Below are 19,621 nucleotides of genomic sequence, written 5' to 3'. Positions count from 1 at the left end.
TGTTAGCAGTAACGACAGCAGCAGCCATTTGTGAAGAACTTACTGTACTCCAGGCAATGTGATGGGTTCCTTACAATAATAGCAACTATGTATCATGATGATTGTGTGCTGGGCACCTCACACCACATTATCTGTTTCTGTGCTACCCATTACCACAGCCCCTGGCCATATATGACTGGAGTATTTGATTCGTCCAATTTGCAATGTGCTGTAAATATAAGTAGCACACTTATAATGAAAAAATAATGCAAAATATCTCATTAATAATTTTTTGTATTGAGTGCATACTGAAATAAGATTGTGGATCTACTGGGTTAAAATGTATTGTTAAAATCAATTGCACCTGCTTTTTTTTTCTTCACTCTTTCTATCATGACTACTGGAAAATTTTAAATGACCCACGTGACTCACATTGTATTTCTGTTGGCCAATGCTGCTTATTTCATACCCATAAGTTGGTATTATTGCTCTCAGAGAGGTTAAGTAACTTGCTCAAAGTCACCCAGCTGAATAAGGAAGCAGGCAGGATTTGAAGACACATCTGTGCATTTCCACTGGGTCATGCTGTCTTCAACTGTCCATATTAATTCCTTGCCCAGAGCTTGGCATGTAGCCAGTGGTAAGCTTGTTGAATGAATGACTGAATGATGGAAAAAGAGAGAAAATCCTGTTTCAGCATTGCAAGCACTGTGAGTAGGCCTGAATCTGGGTGGGATCTAGACTTGCTCTAGTGCCTCGGGTTGCTGAATGGCTTCTCTGATGTGCAATGAATGTCCCTTATTCTGGGAGCTGTGGGGGGACCTGGGTGGGTGGGGGTGAGCCTGTCTATGCCACATTAAGTGTGCAAAGCAGCTGCAGCCAGCCACAATTCAGCTGTCTTTTATTCACATTTTAAAGTGGCAAATTCAAGCTGCTGCTGAAGAACGATCACTCCTATGTCTGTTGTCAGGACCGAGAGGCCATCTAAGGTCCAGCACCCTACAGGTGTGGTCCCTGGGCTGCAGCACTGGTATCACCTGGGTTTGTTAGAAATGCAGGACCGCAGGCTCCACCCTGGACCTACTGATATAGGGTCTGTGTTTTAGCGGGATTCCCCAGCGGATTTTTGTGTACAGTGAAGCTTAAGCAACCCATGTTTAAGGTAACAATTAAGACAACAGGCATTGGGGTGCATGGATAGTTCAGTGGTTAGAATGCCTGCCTTCCATGTGGGAGTCCAGGTTCAATTCCCAGACTATGCACCGCCCCCACCCCCCCCCAAAAAACAACAACAACAAAAAACAGGCATTGCCTTATTGGAACTGGGACACCCTGAATTCAAATCCTAGGCCCACCACTTACTGGACTTTGGGAGAATTACATAACCTCTGCGATAGTGGCCCTGCCTCCGTTTCTACATCAGTAAATGAGAGTAATGATACACAGACAATTTCAAATGCTAGGTATTATTATTAGAAGGTTCCAAGTAAGGGGATCAGCTCTTAGAGGTCTGACAATGGGTCTTCCCTGAGGGATGAGGGAAACTCAAACCCAACAATTAATAACTGTGTCCCCAGTAACTTTAACCCAAGTGATCAGAGGTCTTTCAAATTCATGAACCTCCTGTGAGCCATCCACTTGAGAATTGTAAACCAATCAATCAATCCATAAGTATTTATTGATGCACTGTGGTTTAGTGAGTGCTCTTCAAACTTTACTATGCAGATGAACCACCTGAGATCTTGTTAAATTGCAAATTCTGATGCAGTAGGTCTGAAAGTGGGTGGGGACTAGAGCCTGCCTTATTAATGAGCTCCTGAGTGATGACAGTGTGGCTGGTCTGAGGATATTTACCATATTAGAACTTTTACATTCAATAACACACCAGCGCACAAAGGGAGGGCTCCTCCACATGCCATATAGCCTTTGGAAGACTTCACTACACTTGTGCGAGTGTACATAATAGTACTAATTATGTACTATTACGAAAATAGTTCTGACATTGCAGATCCCCTGAAAGGATCTTGGAGACTCTCAAGGATCCCTGACCCACTAACTTAGAACAGCTTATATAGAGAAACTAGCTCTCTGCTTGGAAGTCTCTCCTAAGTGTTTTAATTGCAGGAAGAAAATTCATTTAATCTGACTTAGCAAAAATGGGAAATGTTTGAGAGGCTGCTGGGCCAGTGCCCCAAATTTAAGCAATTATTGAAGATCCACATCTTAGGAAGTGACAGGGACGTAGGGCCAGGAAAGAGACAAGGATCCAGGAAGCTTCTTTCCTCCTTCTTTTTTCTCTCTGAAGACTGACTTCTCCACTTCTCTGTGTACTTGGCCAAAAGTGGCTGCCACACGGCCCCTGAATTTACGGGTCCCCAGTGAAATGACCTGTACTAACCAAGGTCACCACCTCCAAGCTCCAATTCCCTTGGAGATAGAACTTGATTGGCCCAGCTTGAGTCAGGTGTGTATTCCTGTACTAGTCAACAGTGGCCAATGGGGCAGGACTGCTTGGTGCAATTTTGTGGCTGCTGTGACCCAGCCATATGAGACGGGAAGTCGGGCAGGAGGACCAGAGCAGGCAGAGCAGTTCTCAGGGAGGGAGGATGGGTTTCTTTTAGACAGCCAGTTTCAAAGTTTTCTAAAACAGAGTCTGGAGACCCATCCTAGCTCTGTGACTCTGGGCAAGTCATGAACCCTCTCAGAACCGAATTCCTCAAATGTCAAAAGGGAATAACCATATTAGTCTGGTTCATAGTGTTACTGTAAGAAGTAACTGAGCTAATGTGTACAAATTAGCTTTGCATTGTGTAGTGCTAGGTGTCGTGGGTTTATAAGAAAGCATAAAATGTCATCCTTGCCCTCAAGGACCTTAGCATCAAATTGGGGGGGAATATTAAGTCCCATGATATAATTTGAAAACAGCAGGCTTCTTCTGACTGTGTACTAAGCAAATACAAGAAGAGTTCAGAGAGAGCGCGATCAACTTGGGTGAGGAAAGGAAAATAATTTATTGAGCATTTCCTGTGGACTTAGCACTACTCCCGTGGTTTCACACACCCTTAGCTCCAACAAGCTCTGCAAAATGCGTGTTGCCATACCCACTTTTCAGTGGAAGAAACTAAAACTTAGAGAAGTACCTTGTCCAAGAACACATGAGCTGGCAATTTGTGGAGCCTGGATTAAACTTTGATCTGTCTGACTTTAAAGCTGTTGCTTTTTTTACTCCTCAGTGCGGCAAGGGGAAGAGTGCTGGAGGAGTGGAATGTTAGCAAGCTAAGGAACAGATGAGATGCGAAGGGCAGAAGGGAGGCTGGTCCATGACAGAGATCCATGAGACAAACACACATGGACTAGGCATGAGCACGGGATGAAGCTAATGGAATAGACACTAGATTGCCCTTGGTGGTGTTGGCAGGCTTTCGGGACAATGAATGAATGTACCAATGAGTGCATGGCTGTGGGTTCCTGTCCTTCATCCTTTCTGCCTCATTAGTCTGGTTATCATGCAGGATGGTGGTCGGGGCAATGTGGAGGGAGAACACCATCTGGTGGGTTCTCTGAACAGTTCGAGGGTCAGCTGGTGAGTTCCTGGATGAGGGTGTGGAATGGAAAGAAAATGAAAAGCTGAAGGCGGCCATTGAAGGCAGAAACAATAGGATTTGGAAACAGAGAATGAAGGAGAAGAACCTGAGATGATGGACTCACTGACCGATTGATTTATTCATTCTATTCAGTAAATGCTTCTTATCTGGCCTGCCCATGTGCCAGGTGCCGAGTCTAGGGGTACACGGAGAGAAAAGGTCTCTGCCCAGATGTGGGGGAGACAGAAAATCAACAAGTAAACCGACACATGTATGATAGAATGTTAGATAAGGCCATGTCCTGTGGTGGAACATAAAGCAGGGCTGGGGAAAGAGAAGGACGAGGAGGCTATGGGTGGCAATTTTAATTGGTTGGATGGGGAGAGCTTCCCTGAGGAGGTGACGTTTGAACGAGACTAGTGGGATTCGGAGTTCAGAGACTGAAAGAATGCCTCTGCCCCAGGAAAAGTCCCTCGCGTGCTCCGTCAAGTGCCAAGCTTCACGAACCCCATTTTGCAGTTGAGGGAGCAGAGGCTCAGGGCTAGTCAGTGCTACAGAATGAAATCAGAGCCCAGCTCTAGTCTGGGCCCTCCTCTTCCCTGTGGCTGCTCCCCCAGAAGCCCATGTGCTTCCATTTCTGCGCATCTCCTTCTCTTTTCCCTCATGGTATTTTTAGTCTCTCACAGGCAGAGCCCCATCCCTGAGTGTGCTGCTGCCTCTGCCATTCTGCCAGACTTGCTTTCCCCTGCTCAGAGGCGGCCGTGATGGGGCTGCGGGCCCCACGTGCCAGGCCGTCCCTGGCTTCACCCAGCTGGGGTGGGGGGCGAGGGCCACAGAGGGTGAGCCCCCTCAGCACCATAGGCAGCCGGGGAGGCCTGTCAGCGCCTTGGGGTGACTGCCAGCACCTCACAGCTCCCTCTTTGGGTCAACTCTGAGTAATGAGGGGGAGGCGAGGGCTCTGGCTGCCAGTGTTTGCAGAAGCTGGGGGAGTGGGCGATGTGGGGGATGCAGAGAGAGAGAAAGGCCGGTGGGAGGGAGGGAGGGAGATGGAATTTTGTCGTTCGTTTTGGAAAGAGACAAGTTGAGGAGGTGGTGGAGGTAGTAATAGCTTGGCGGGTGGTGTTGAGTGTGGGGTGTGTGTGTTTTGTGAGATAGTGTGATCTTCCCAGGCCTGGAGTACAAGTCTTTCCACTGTGAAGCCCCTAGTGAGCATGTGTTCATGTGTTTGTGTGGGTATTCATGTTTGTGTGTTTTGTTTGAGTATTTGAGCTTTGCAGACCTTGAGTCTTTCTACTATGAAGTCCCCCATGAGTGTGAGTGTGTGAGTGTGTGTTTGTGCAAGCGTAGCAGGCCCAGGTTACAGGCCTTTCCACTATAAAGTCCCCCATGAGTGTGTGTGAATGTGAATGTGTGTGTGTGTGTGTGTGCAAGCATAGCAGGCCCAGGGTATAGGCCTTTCCACTGGGAAGTCCCCCATGAGTGTGTATGTGAGTGTGCATGTTTGTGTGCAAGCATAGCAGGCCCAGGGTATAGGCTTTCCACTGGGAAGTCCCCAGGTCCACTCTTCCATTGGACCTGCCCCCTTGCTCCTCTAGCCCAGGCTTTATTTCTTATCTGCTGTTCCTTCCTCTCTGTCCCCAAAGTCCCCAAGAGTCCATTTCTTTGGTTGGGATTTACTGCTACTCACTACCAAAGAATGGCCTGGTGGAGGCTGGGGTGCCACACGCGTGACAGTATGGGACTTATAAAGGTTTAAAAATAAACCTTGCTGAGTTCATGTAGCCACTGTCCCAGGGTTGCTTGGCTGCCAGCTCCCTCTCTGCTGGTATCTTTTGTTCTTGGAAGTGGAGCTCACTTCTCCTTCCCCCCACCTGGCCATGCCGATCCTCTCTGGAGATGCATGTAGGTGGTGGTACTGGGAGTCCAGCCCCAGGAGAGTGGTGTCAAGGTCTTTGTCACTGGCCCAAGGCAGAGTGCAAAGGGAGGCCTCAGCAGAAGCTGCCTCTACCGAGTGGGCCAAGCCAGGCCGGGGGTGGGAGCTCCCCATGTGCCCAGAGGCCAGGGGCTGGCCCATTGGGAGCTTTGGGTGGGTGGGTAGGGGGGGGAGTGTGGGCATGGGAGGTGTCTTGTCCCCATCCAGGACTGGTTCCCCATAGGCCTATTTGTTGGTCAGTTGAAGGGAGCCGGCCGAGCACCTTCCTGCTGTGTCAGGAAGCTGGAAGGCAAAGGCATGGGACAAGAGGTCACTGTGGCAACGGAGAACATGGGAGATACGTGCTTTCAGTCAGGCAGTCCTGAGCTTACACCTTGGCTCTGCACTTAGTGCCCAAGTGACCTGGGACAAGCTATTTCCCTTCTCTGCTGCCTCAGTTGTCTGATCTGTAAAGTGGGGATAACAGTAGTGCTTACCTCTTGGAGTTGTTAGGATTTAATGAGATAAGACACGTGAGTAGCTGAATGGTTTGGGACAAGTCACCAAACCTCTCTGGGTCTCAGTTTTCTCCTCTGTAAAATGAGGTTATGGAGATCGAATGGGGTGAAATAGAGCTGTTGTGATTATTATAATAAGAAGCCTCCCTCATGCCCCCCATGTCTTCCCAGGCTCGCGGCTCTGCTGGGGGCAGGAGGAGGCACGACGCCGCCTCTCAGGAAGACCACGATAAACCTTACGTCTGTGACAGTAAGTACCTGCAGACCCCGCTTTCCCACCCCTGCCGCCAGCCCCTTCCTTCCCTGCACTTCCTTGGCTGTCTGCCCTCTCGTCGCTGCCCGGGTGGGCCACCTCCTCCTGGGCCAGCACCCCCCCAGCCTGCATGCCTGCCCCTCACCACCTCCTCTGGCTCCTGCCCCCGACCCCGGGGGCGGGGGGTGGTCTGCACGAGTAGGGCTGCAAGTCCGAGCGGCCTCCCCGCCTCTGATGCCGCAAATTCTCTCTGGCAGTGTTCTCCCTTGTGGCTTCCCTCTGGCTCTCTCTCTTCCATGCTGTCTCCTTTAAGATTCATCCCCTATTTCTTTCTCTGTTTCAGAGAGTTACAAACAAAAGCATAACTCAAAAACCTCCGACAAAGGTACTTGGCTCTTGTGGCTTTTCATTTGTTTCCCTTTAATTTCTTTTCTCTCTCTCCTTTCCTAGGTAAGGCAGGTTCTGAACCTTTCTATGATGATGACTTAGTTTAATAAATGGCCTTTGATCCATCTCCAGCCTTTCTTGCTTGCTTCAGAAACTGTCTTCTTGATGTTTGGTGCCTAAGTTCAGGATGGGCAGACGGAGCAAGGGAGGGGCCGAGGGAGGTGGCTGTTCCAGGGTGACAGGCAGTGGGGGCACCTTAGGAAGCCTTCAGCTGTAGGCGGGGTTGCCGTCAGCCTTTGTCTTCCTCACCTGCTGTGCAGCATGGCAGGATGGTTTCAAAGCCTTGCCCTAGTTATCGTCTCAGTGTATCGGGCACCATCTGTTTATAACATAGCAATGACAGCCCTCAACCCACACTCCCTGATGGATCTCTCCTCTGTCTTCTCCTCTTTGAGGACACAGACCCCTGTGCTTGGAGAGAAGGGGCTGTAGTAAAGGAAAGCCCCGCCCCACCTGCTCTGGGCACCCACTCTTCTTGCTGGAGTTTGCAGATTCTCATTGAAGGCAGGGGGAGAACCAGAGGAAGATAGGGACATGGGGAATGAGACTGGGGTGATCCCTTTTTCCTCCCTCTTCACTGGCCTCATCTGGTTTCAAGAAGTTGTTCTGTGTCCAGTGGGGTGACAGCTGGTTGGAGAACATTTTGCTAGAAAAACTCAAACTCTATGACCCCCATTTGGCTGCTTAATACACCATGCAGATGATATTCCTGAGACAGCTCCTGCAGGTAACACCTCCAACCCGAAGCAATTCCCTTCCAGAAGCAGGAGGGAGCCAGCTGGGGTCTGATGCTCCTGGCAGTGGCTGGAGGTGTTTGCTTCTGCCTGGGTCTTGCTTCTTGTTTAGTTTTGTCCTGACGTCTAAAAGCCCAGGCGTATAAGTCCTTGGGAGTCTATGGTTCTGGGCTTTGGTCTCACTAAAGTTACCAGCTCTGTCTCGCTCGATCGGCCCATCTATAAAGAATACTGACATCTGCCTTGGAACTGGAGCATTCCACCGGTCCTCTTTTAAAAAGCTTTATTTTCATTATGTGACTTTCTACTCTATCTCAATAGCATTCATTGGAATCCCAGCCAATGGTAACTCTGTATATTCCCAAACTCACCCTGTGTTCCTTTTTCTCTTGCTTCATTCAACTCCTAGTTCCTTTCTTTATCTTTACTTCTTGGTGCCTCCCCACTAATTATCTCCATGAAACACCCTTTGTGGGCACCCTCTCTTTCCCGGCTCCCCTCTTTCCGCATAAAGTGCCTGAAGCACACCCTCTGCCCCAAGCACCTGTGGCTTTGCTTAGGGGGCTCTCACTGCGGTTTGCTGTTTCCTGTTCCGCTCCCCACATGAGCTCGTCCTCCTCCTGCTTACCTTACACCGCTGGGGCTGGGGCAGAAGGCGCATTGCAGGCCTGGTTCTGGCTCTCTGCAGTGTTGGTGGTTGCTCTCTTGGCGCCGCCGGCACACACACCCACCTTCCTTTCCTCCACTTGCAAAACAAGGTCCACTGCTGACTGCCCTTCTCTCTCCTGGCTCTCTTAGGAATTTGTGTGGCAGCTCTATGATGAATAGGCTTTATTTTTATCTGGTACCCTTCAAACATGTGATCCTTTGGGATACAAATGACCTTTGGAGAGGTCGCAAGGCTCGCCTCTCCCTCCCCCCAACTGAGCAAGGATTGCTTTTAATAATCGCTAATGCATCCTAAGTAGAGAGGTGTCTGGTCACCCCTTGAATGTCCCCAGGGATGGTGTTACCATAAGCTGCCCTTTCTTCCATGATTCCAGCTGTGCTTGGAATGACTGCTTTTCCTTAAAATGAGCTGAAAATTTCTCCTTCATCCAGGCCCGCTTGCCTTTGGTGTATCTTTTCCTAACAAATAGGCCCATCCAGCATTTTGTCTGTCTGGAGGCCCTCTGGATATCCCCTTGTGCTCTTGGTTGGTCTAGGGCCACACCCCATAATCTCTGGGCTGCCCGGTTCTGAATTGCCTTCCAGGTCTGCGTGTATCACAACACTCCCACTGGAAGCAGCATCTAGGCCAAGTGGCTCCAAGAGTGTCGGCCACATTTCCCTGTTAATTTTGCATATCAGCCCTTCAACACAACCTGTATCTGTAGTGAATGGAAATATTTGGCCAAACTATATACCCTGAGCACCATTTCAACAACTTCCCAATCAGTGCCTGTCCTCCCCTCCAGGGGCTGTGCCTCTCCAGGTGTATGCTCTTTTCTACTTAAGCATTTGATTATTCCTTCTTCCATAAATCACTTCTCATTTGACCCTATTGAGTCTCAATAAAGAGCTGCAATAATATGTGACTTCAATATACAAGATTCAATAAAGACGAATTTAAAGACCTTGGTCAGTAGTTAAATTTCATTCTCCACAGATTTGCAACCTCTGCCATTTGTGTATCATCTGTGGTCTGATTTACATACTTCTCACTCCATCTTTCAAGTTATTTATGAAAACCTTAGGCTACCTTGGACCCCAACAGCTCTTTCTGGGCTCATAGGGAACGGTAATAGCTATTTTTCAGATGCGATTGGATTTCACCTCTCCTGTTATTTGTTCCTGAATATAGTTGTTGTATCATGCTCTTGGTGCAGGCGTCCCTTTCAAGATGGGCAGTTGAAGTATTATCTTAATTGCTAACTTCAGGTGATGGATTGTGTGCCTGTTACCTTTCACTCAGCCATTGAATTTATTCCATTCCAGAGAAATATGAAATCATCTGAACGTAATTTATTTTTTTACCCGATCCATGGTGCGTGTGGAGGAATACTTCGTTTTATAGCAAGCAACCAACCTCTATTAATTATCCTGAAACGTTGACCAAATTTACGAATTAAAGTTCTGTTTCTTCCCTTTTGATCTCTTGCCAAAGGAATAGTGTTCATTATTCACAAACGAAGTGAACTGAATATGACTTTGTGGGAAAAGCTGTTGGTTTTGTTAAAATGTGGACCCCAGACCACCTGCAACAGAAATAACCTAGATGCTTATTAAAAATGCAGATTCCTGGGCCTCACGCCAGCTCTCCTGCATGAGAATCTGGCAGGCAGGCCTAGGAACTTGCATTTTTATGAGCTTCTCAGGGGGTTCTTATGACCGCTGACTTTTGGGAATGACTGGCTGACTTCACTCAGACTTGGAGACTTCTGGCCTCTGGTTGCTCAGCCCTTTTATTTTTCCCTCCTTTGCGCATCTGGAAGTTCTTGAATCTCCAGGAATTCTCCAGGCAGATTGCCACCGGCTTGCATCACTGTTTTAGCTGGTCTCTTTAGAGTCATTCCTTTCCAGTTTTTTCAGTGTTGATATAAATACTCAACCATCCAGCATAAAACTCAGCAGTCTAGCACTTGACTTTAATTCACTTAGTAGCTTTAAATCCTAATAGCATCATTAGCCCCATTTTATAGGTGGGATAATAACTGTGAAAGGAACCCTTGGGTTTGGGTTACTGGGATGTTTTAAAAGTCATTTCAAGAGTGTGTCTTTTCTCTTCTTAACTATTCCCAACCCTGAATGTTCTGTTAGCATCACTGGGGCAGACTCCTAACGAGAGACCCCCTTTTTTTCCCGTTCTTTTTGTTTAGGGAGTATCATAAAAAAAGAGGCGGTGATATTCAGGGAAAACATTTCACCTTTAAGTGTTACCCATTTAGGGAGGAGCAAAACAAGCATGTATCTTTTTTCTGGGTATAATGGAAGTGATTTAAGTTTTTTGTTTTTCCCTCCCAGTTTTTTGTGACCATGGTGATAATTCCTGTGAATTGGGTACTTAAAGTGTGCAAGGTACTGTGCTAACCATTATATAAATTTTATCTCTCTAAATCTTCACACTACCCTTGAGGGACAGAGTCAATGACCTCACTTTACTGTGAAGAAACTGAGACTCAGAGAGGCAAAGGGACTTGTCCAAGGTCACACAGCTGGCTGATGCCAAAGCAGGGATATGAAGACTGATTTGTCCAATTCTGGAGCTCACACACTCTCCCAAACTGCAGGTTCACCGTACCCTCATCACCCCAGAGTTTGGTTCTCCTGAGAGTTGGGGAGAGAAACATGTTTTAAAAGTTAATTAATGAGCAAGCACATCTTATTTCTGAGGTAAAGCCCTGTCTGCTATTGACAGACAGCTTCTAGGTGTCAGGCTGGCAAGCTGAAGTCAGGGAGCAATTATAATTGAAGTGGTATGGTATGAATTCTATCATTTTCAGCCTTTTAAATTTCCATCAATTAAAATCCCACCCCACTCCACCCCCCACTGGGGCATTAGGACAGATTAGAGACAAAAGGCAAATGAAGATGAGTGAGGCTCTGGCAGGAGCACGACTGACCCCTGAGTCATGTCCGGCAGTCACACCTCAGCAGTGAATACTCTCGACCTCATCTTGTGTATCAATAGAAGCCTCATTCTCCACCACTCCCCCATGCAGTTTGGTTTGTGTGGCCAGTGACTGAAAACATGACCACTTCAGAGTGGTCCTCCCTTCTAGAAAGCTGGCGAGGTGGGGGTGGGGTATCCAGTTGGGGCACTGTTAGAGTTGGGTCTCTGGGGTCCCTTCTGCTCTAAAGCTTCTTCTTCTTGGTGGTGACGTAATGGAAGGTGAAGGTATTGGGCTGAGAGCAAAGAGACCTGGAGTCGAGTTCTGGCTCCACCAGTTGATGGCGGTGGCACCAGGGTCCTCATTTGTCACTGAGGCCCCCTGTTCAGGATCCCTTCTGTGAGCTCCTTTCTTCCTGGTCAGCCGCTCAACAGGGAGGCTCTTTGCCTGGGGACGGGCGAGATGGTCAAGGACATGAAGTGAGGAGAGTGTTGTGGGATATCACGGAGACGGGGCCAAGGGTGAAGAGGAGGGGTAGGACGGGTGGGTGGTTCAAGTCAGACCCGACGGGAACCCAAGACAGTCCTGGAATATCCGCTTGACCTCAGCCTCCTTAGAATGACTCTGGTTCTATCCATACCTGAGTGCGGCAGGGAGAATCACATGGCTATTGCAGTTTTACTATTAAAAAAAAATTCCGAGGACATTAAGGCCTCACATCCTCTAAGGCTCGTGCACTTTTAGCTTCAAGCTGCAGTGGAAAAGCCAATAACGCGGCCTTCAGGCTCACCGCCCTTGCCGCCGAGGGGAAGCCGGGCTCATCACTCAGTTGTGTCCGCTGTGACCTTGCAGGTCCTTGGGTGGGGGTAGAGTGGGGGTGGGGTGGGAAACGCTCCTGCCCCAGAAACTGGATGTGTATGGCAGGGCCTGTGGCCTGGGATGGATCCCTGGAGAAGGCAAAGCTGAGTCTGTTAATATTCAAATGCCTTTGTGTCCTGGACTAGGTCGCAGTGCATCTCAGGGTGCCCGAGGCAGGGCTGAAGCTCGCTTTCAAACCCTCCTACTCTGATGTCGCCTCTTCCTTTGCTCTGCTGCCTGTCCTTCCCCTCCCACCCCAACCTTCCATCCCCTTCTAGTGCTTTCTGAAGGCCATTTGACCACCAAACCTAGGTTTGCCTTTTCTGGGCCGTAACCCATACTTTCTTGAATTATTTTCTCACCCTGCCAGAATGTTGTTTCTAGCTAATGGATTATTTGGTGCAAATTTATAGCAAATAATTCCTGATAAGGTATGAATGTTCAGTAACAGGGTAGGTAGTAACCTTTTAAGGGGCTCTTTTTATTTTTTTTCTTTTTTAAAAATAGCTTTTTCTATGCAAATAACATATGTTCGTTGCAAAAGAAGTCAGATTTTACAGATATGAAAAAAGAAAAAAATAAAAGTCATCCATAATCTCACTCCTTGGGGATAACTTATGTTTTGTTTTGTTGAATACTATTCTAACATTTTCTTTCTCCATATATGAATATATATATATATATATATATATATACATAAAAAGGATTGCTGGGAACAACATATAAATATAACTGATAAATGATGCCTACCATTTTTAACCCATTTTTTTCTCCAGCACAGCAGCATATGAGAAACATTTTTCCATGTCAAAATATACATTTTATGACATCTTCTTTAGGGTCATATCGTACTCTATTCTATAGATGCTCCCAGTTTATGGACATGTCCCACTTTGCTTACTCAATGTCCCTCTTGCTGGGTGTTTACATAGTTTCAAGTTTGTTCACTATTAAAAACAATATGGTAGCTGTGTCCTTGCACATTACTTTTATTATTTTCTAGATGTAGAATTATGAGGTCAAATGGCATGGTGCAGTCTTCTGTTTCTCCTGTTTCAAGCCATGGCAGGATCCAGGGAAGTGGGCAGCGTGGTCAGTGCCCACCATGGTGGGCACATCTGAACCGTAGTCAGGTTCAAGAGCGCTGGTGGACAAGAACTTGCTCTGACTTTGGAGTTAGCAGCTAAGATCAAGTTATGGTTCTGCTGAGAAAATCACTTTGCTGTGGAGAAGTCTCCATTTCCTCAGGTGTGCAGTAAGGATGGTGCATGGTTGGGCAGGCTAAATGAGGTTGTATATACAAATGTGCCCTTCTACCTTTTGCCCTTGTTTCTTCTGTGTCTGACATAATTGGAGAGATAAGGCTGATTGATGTATTACCCATCAAAGAGATGAGACCCTACTAGGCAGTATTTAATTGAGATAGACACTGAGGATGCCAGGAATTCAGAGGAGGGAGCAGTCCCACTGGCTGTTATGTCAGAGGATGCTTCCCTAGGGGCCAAGCAGGTCCTCAGGGACAGGTGTGGAACTGAGTTGGGTCTCCAGGCAATGGGGGTGGGGTGGAGCGGTGGTGAAGGTGTTGGAGGGGAGGTGATAATAGTAATTGCTCAAGTTTGCTGAGCTCATATTTCATAGGCCTGAAATCGTTGATGGATCTTATCTATATTAACTCTTTAACTGTCACAAAAGTGCCATGAGATAGATGCTATGATCGTTTCTATCCCAAAAGGAACTGGGGGAAGAGAGGGATTAATTGACTTAAGAGGTCATACGGTGAATAAGTAGCTGATCCAGGATTTGATCCCAGACTCTAAATTTTCTCTCTCTCCCTCTTTCTTTCTCTCACCCCTTTTTGGAACCTGCCAGTACTTTGTGCATACCTCCACTCAGGATGCCTATTACATTGTGGAATAATGGTTTGTCTACTTGTCTGTTCCTTCAGACTGGACTTTGAGCCTACACAAGGGCAGGGACTGTTTCGTATCAACTTTGCATCTCAGTCCTTGCACAGTGGTTGTTCCTCTAAACTGTTTATGAATGACTGGAAAAGGGAATGCGTGATGCATATCCCAGGGCAGGAGGTAGACAGGTTTGGTCAGAGCAGAATGTTTGGCTGGGGAGATGGGGAGATAGAAAGTTGGATGAAGTTTGCGGGTGACACCAGGCTGAGATGCTTGGAGGCTGGCCTACACGGCCCATGAAGAATCAAGAAAATCCCAGAGACATCTCTAAAAGGGTTAATCCGTGGGGTCAGGCATTCAGGGTAGAGGAAGTGAAGTCTGGTGACCTCAGGAATAAAGGGATGGGGCAAATAAGAAAGGCTTTATGAAAGGAAAATGCATTGAACCTTGCAGATGACACACTGGATGTGGGATAAAGAAGGAGGTTGGCACGAGGGCCCTGGAAGCCTTGAGCTTGTGTAGTTGAGACATGAGGGAAAGATTACCTGGGATATTCTAAAGGGAAAGGTAATTTTGAGGGATCAATGAAACTTTGACATAGTGAGTCGTGGAAATGGCCAGAAACCCAGGTAGAAACGTCTAAGAGATGCTAATGGACATTAGTTTTGCCAAAGGAATTGAAGAACATAAAATGATTTTGTCAGTAGGTGAGGGCCTGCTTCAAGTAAAGGGCAGTGAGTCACCCTAGATAGCTTGGGATTTGCACGGGGGTGGGAGGCCTATAGAGATCACGAGAGCATTTGGCAAAAGTCCCAAACGTTCCAGGGATGGGACACCTCATCATTATGGGTTTGATTTTGGACCGTTCTCCATTTATTTCCCAGAAATATTCACAAGTATATTTATTGTTTAAATTATTTTTACTTAGAAATTATGCTTTACTCTTTACGCTAATTGAGGTCTTATTAGAATGAGGAACCAGAGCTGCTGTCCCTTTGTGGGTGGATGATAGAGTCAGAAGCTCAGGATTTGAGACTTTGCTATATCACTTCCCAGCTGTGACCTTGGGCCAATCACAGATTCTCCCCGTGCCTTAGTTTCTTTTTTTCTTTATTGGGTAAGGGCAATAATATCAAACTTAGTGGGGTTCCAAGAGGATTAAACGAGACAATGTGTGTAAAAACAATCAGCTCACATCTGGTTCACAAGTGTGCTCAATAAATATTATTTTCTTTATATGGAGTCAAGAAAAGGTACTTGTTTAACACCCCACTTGGGTCTCCAGCTGTGGTCTGTGCACCAGGGAAATAGTCTGATAAAGTGAAGTGAGTGATCAGAACAGCTAACACTTATTGAACATTTGCTGTGTGTCAGGCACTGTGCTAAGCACTTTTTAAGGATAAAATCATCTACAACCACCCTATGAGGTACGAACTACCATTATCTCCATTTTACAGACAAGAACACTGAGGCTTGGGGAGGTTAAAGCACTTGCCCAAGGTCACACTGACATTATTGCCCCTGCAGGCTGCCCCCAGAGTTCACCAACATTCTAGTATCTTGCAGGGCAAGAAATCATCCCACTAAACGTTTGTTGCTTTGGATTTGGGGGTTTCTGTATTTCTCTGCTCGGATCCAGAATCAACTTCTTTAGTATTTTAAAATCTCCACTTTTCCTGTTTTAATTTTTTAACCCAGGAGCCACATTCACATCTGGTAAATTCCTAAAATAAGCAGAACACCCCCTGGATGAGGCCACAGGACATGTGGATCACTGGAGTGTGATAGGGTCTGGCTTGGGGCTCACACATGGGTCGGGACTGGCCTTGAGAAGGTGGGTCTGAAAACTCAGGGTATTACACAGTTTCTCCACCCCAGAGTTTCTACCTAGAAGGCTTCCTTTTAAAAGAAGCATCAGGAATGGCCTGGCAGATGAAATGGGCCACAGCGAGGCAGTTGCAGACCTCCCTTGGTGTTCTGGTGGGAAGGCACAGCTGGCCCCCAGGGGGACCCCATGGCTGGGGGGCCTACATCATTTTTCTGCAGCAGTGGAGGGAGTAGCACCTTCCGGAGGCACCTGGGAGGTCAGAAATGCCTAGAACGGAGGGGACTTAGAGATCATCTGGTCCAGCCCTGTATTTTACAGACAAGGAAACCAAGCCCAGAAACAGATGGGATTTGTCCAAGGGTGCAATGAGGTTAGTTATCAGAGCCAGGGCCAGATACCCGGTCACATGAGGGCCACCCCCAAGGCTGGCCTCCTGGCTGCGCAGGCAGAGGAGAGGAAGCCCACCTCGGAGTGGGGAGCCCTGGACTTGTCCAAGAGGAGCTCCCTACAGGGCCTGGATGGGTCTTGAAGCCGCGGCTTTTATCACTTTGAGCTCTGTGGAACCATAGTGGGCTCCTGAGAAAACCCCGTGCATTGAAGTCAGTCACCACCCTGAGTCCAAAAGTACTGGGGACTCTTTGAAGTACCTCCAGGGCTTTTTCACAATCTGAGTTTGCGTCACTCACAGGGCTCTTCTCACTTTTGGCTTCTCCACACTTGGGGAATCGGTGGTGGGCAGCCCTTCATCCCCCAGATGGGTCTGCAGAGACTTGACGGAGAGGGCTGTCAGGAAGCCGTGGGGGGACCCAGACTTCTGCTCGGACCAGTCTTCTGTCCAAGTAGCCTCTTTAGTAAATATCCGGATCTGGCAGGACACAGGATTCCATTCAGCAGGGCTGACTCATCAGGAGAATTTGATGGGAGAATTTGATGCAGGAATTACAGAGGCGTGGGCAGGTACCCACTTGGACAAGTGGGAAGCCATCGCCATCCTGATCCCCAAGGGGCAAGGGAGGACACGTGGTTCCTAAGCCTGGGAGGGCTGGAGCCTTGGAGGGGCTGCAGCTGCAGAGGGCATGGTGCCCAGCAGGGCAGGGCAGGGTATGGATACATGTCTTCTTTTTCTTTTCACCCTCCATCCTCCTGCCAGCACCTCTCACTGACCAATCTCCTCCGGAAGCAGAGGGCAAGGGAGCTGAGTGAAGCAGCCCCTGGGAGGGCTGGGAACAGGTGGCAAATAGGGCAGTTCCAGTGCATCTTTCAGTCAAGTGCATCAAAATCAGATAGACCCGAGTTCAGATCCTGGCTCTGCCATTTAGGGAGTTGCCTTGGCCCCCTAAGCCTCAGTTTCCTCCTCTGCAAAATGGGAACAATAATCCATATCTCCCTGAGCCCTGTGAGGATTGAATGCAGAAACAAATGCCTGCCTTTCTGATTTCTGTAGGCATTGGCAAGTGACGGGCGCTGCTGGGTCTGTTTTACAGATGAGGACCCAGGACCTAGAGCTGCAGAGAGAGGGGGAGCTGCACCCTCAGGGCTGTGTGCAAGTGTCACGGGGCAGAGGTGGAAATGAAATGCGGCCAGTGACTCCCGAAGCCCAGGCTTTGTCTGTTGGACGTTCATCCCCTAATTACTTTCAGTCGCTGCTTTCAGTCTCTCGGAAACCACTGGCTCAGATACCTGCTGCGTGCTCCAAGTTGGGCTGATGAAAATGTGCCAGAGTCATTAAGTTATCAGTGGGGAAGGCGGCCGCTTCTCCACGGCAGGAAGGATTCGGCTTTGTTCACACAAACTGTCCCTGATTCTCCCTCCTCCTCCTCTCCCTCCTGGTCAAGGAGTGAGCGGGGTAGGTGGGTGGGGGTGCTGTAGCCATTTTGGGGCAACACTGAAGACATTCCGATAACTCCAGACAGGGGTTCTTGCATGGAGAATCCAGCTCGGGGTTAGAAAAGGGCAAAACTATTTCTGCAGCTTGACAGATGGAGCTGCCCCGGGGGGAAGGAGGGAAAGGAAGGCAAGATGGACCTTCCTTTTTGTCACAGCCTTTCTGTACATGCGCCATGTGGAAGCCCAAAGCCAGGTGCACACTTGCCAAGGTGAAAAGAAGGGCCGTGGCTGGGCCTGGGCAGGGCTGACTGGTCCCCTGGGTGATGGCTTCACAGGCGCCTGGTGCAAGGAGCTTGCCCTGGGGAAAGGAGCTGGCCTGGGGAGTTGGGGTATGCCCTCCTGGATCTTGGTCTGATTCCTCATGACAGATAAGTCCAGAGTGAGATTACCGACATGAGAAAAGGACGGCAGATGGTCTCAATACTTTATTTTTAGGATATTTCTTTCTATATTCTCTTCCTTGCTACTTTACCACCCTGGACTTCAGAGAAGAAACTACTAGATTCCCCTTTGCACACTGCCCTGCCCTCCCCCCTCAGCCCCCGCTCCCCAGATACACTTTGGGGGTTATTTTCTTTTCTGGGCCTTTTTGATGGCAGTGGTGATGATAATCTCTGGCAATCATTGTACTTTCGGTGAGCCGAGCACTGTATCTACTGCATTCTTTCCAGTTACCCTCCCAGCCCTGTGAAATAGGTATGCCATCGTTGTCATCCCTGTTTCCCAGAGAGGAAGCTGAGGCACAGAGAGGCTTAGCAACTCGCCCAAGATCACACAGCCAGTCAGCAGCAGAGCTGGGATTTGTACCAAGGCAGTTGAGATCCAGCCAACTCATCTACCCCCGTACATACTGAAGACAGGGCTGGCCTTACAGTGGGGCCAGAGCAGTTGATGATACTGGGATGGTGGCGGCTGCGTGGCTACCTGCTTACCTCAGAAGGAAATCCTACTCCTGATTCAGGGCTAGGTGGGTCCTGGGTTCGCCGTGGCAGCCCTCATGCCATCGGGTCGGCTTTTTGGAGTAGTTTAGTCCAAGATCTCCACACCCAATCCCAACAGAGTTTCAGGACTGACTGCATCATTTGTGGGACCTGGTACAAAATAAGAGGCAGTCCCCTAGTTAAAAAATTATTAAGACAATCGAGATGGCAACAGCAGAGTGCCAAACCAAGCGTGGTCCTTTCTGAGCGTGGCATCCTGTGTGACTGTCCCAGTCATACCCCCATGAAGCTGGCCCTGTCCATTTCATAGGTCTGGAGTGGCAGAACGATATGATTAAATACGACAGTGAAACAGTGGTGGATTTTCCTTCTCTTCCAAGCTAATCAAAGCAGATTTCCAAGGCATTTTTTCCCCATCTGAACATAGCAGTCTGATCCTGATGCAATTCCTCCAAGACAAATCTCGGAAATCTTGGCTGCGTCTATTGTCCTTAGGATGAAGTCATTCGAAGGGCTGGGACTTGGGGTCGGAAAACTAATTTCGGGGTCAGGCATCTTGCTCCATTAACTCTAATCTCTCTGAACCCTGCCTTTCAAACTCCCTTGTCTCCTTCTCTCCAGCCGAAGAACCCACTCAAGAAGCTACTCTGTTAATGAACTAGCCCCACACCCACCTCCCCTGACTCCATAGTCCCCTCTGCCCATCAGAATCACCCCAGGCTCCCCCCATAGCCAGGCGGGAGGATGTGTCTGTTGGCCCTGCCACCAACACCTCCCCGGAGCGGCCTGTCCCTCTGCAGTCTGGTCTCCCCCTCCAGATGTTACTGACTCTTCTTGCTATGATGACCTATCGCCAAATCCAGGGGCTCTCGGTCCCCATCCTTGTTGGCTCATCTCAGGCATCTGACATCATCCTGGGTTCTGCTTCTGTGCCTGGGTCTCCTCATCTGTAAAATGGGGACGAGGCTGCTGTGAGTGAATTTGCTCGAAGTGCGTGGAACGACCCCTGCATGTGGTGAACACTCAGCAGCTGTTGGCAGTGGCTGAGATTGGCTGCATCCTCCTCCTTCCTGCAGTCTTGAAGGCTTCTGGGGCTCATTCCTACGTGTATCTTTCTCTGTGATTTTTTTTTTTTTCTTTAATCAGTCTCTCTTTCTCTGTCAGTCTCTTAGGATATTGGTATTTC

General features: G+C 48.4%; 1 protein-coding gene across 7 annotated transcripts in view; it reads left to right on the top strand.

Moving 5' to 3' along the window:
• DPF3 (double PHD fingers 3) overlaps positions 1-19,621 on the top strand; it is a 345,195-nt gene that overhangs the window by 238,014 nt on the left and 87,560 nt on the right. For all 7 annotated transcript variants that reach the window (XR_013160349.1, XR_013160350.1, XM_077122963.1 and 4 more), the window contains one exon: positions 6,165-6,243. Coding sequence is in view for 5 of the 7 variants with exons in the window: in XM_077122963.1 (XP_076979078.1) it covers positions 6,165-6,243 (79 nt within the window). In the remaining 2 variants the exon portion in view is untranslated. The remainder of the gene's footprint in view (positions 1-6,164; positions 6,244-19,621) is intronic.

This window comes from Tamandua tetradactyla, chromosome 12 (assembly GCF_023851605.1).
Source record: "Tamandua tetradactyla isolate mTamTet1 chromosome 12, mTamTet1.pri, whole genome shotgun sequence".
NCBI classification, from domain to species: domain Eukaryota; kingdom Metazoa; phylum Chordata; class Mammalia; order Pilosa; family Myrmecophagidae; genus Tamandua; species Tamandua tetradactyla.
Note: the sequence above shows the minus strand (reverse complement) of the source record. Positions and strands in the feature narration are given on the sequence as shown.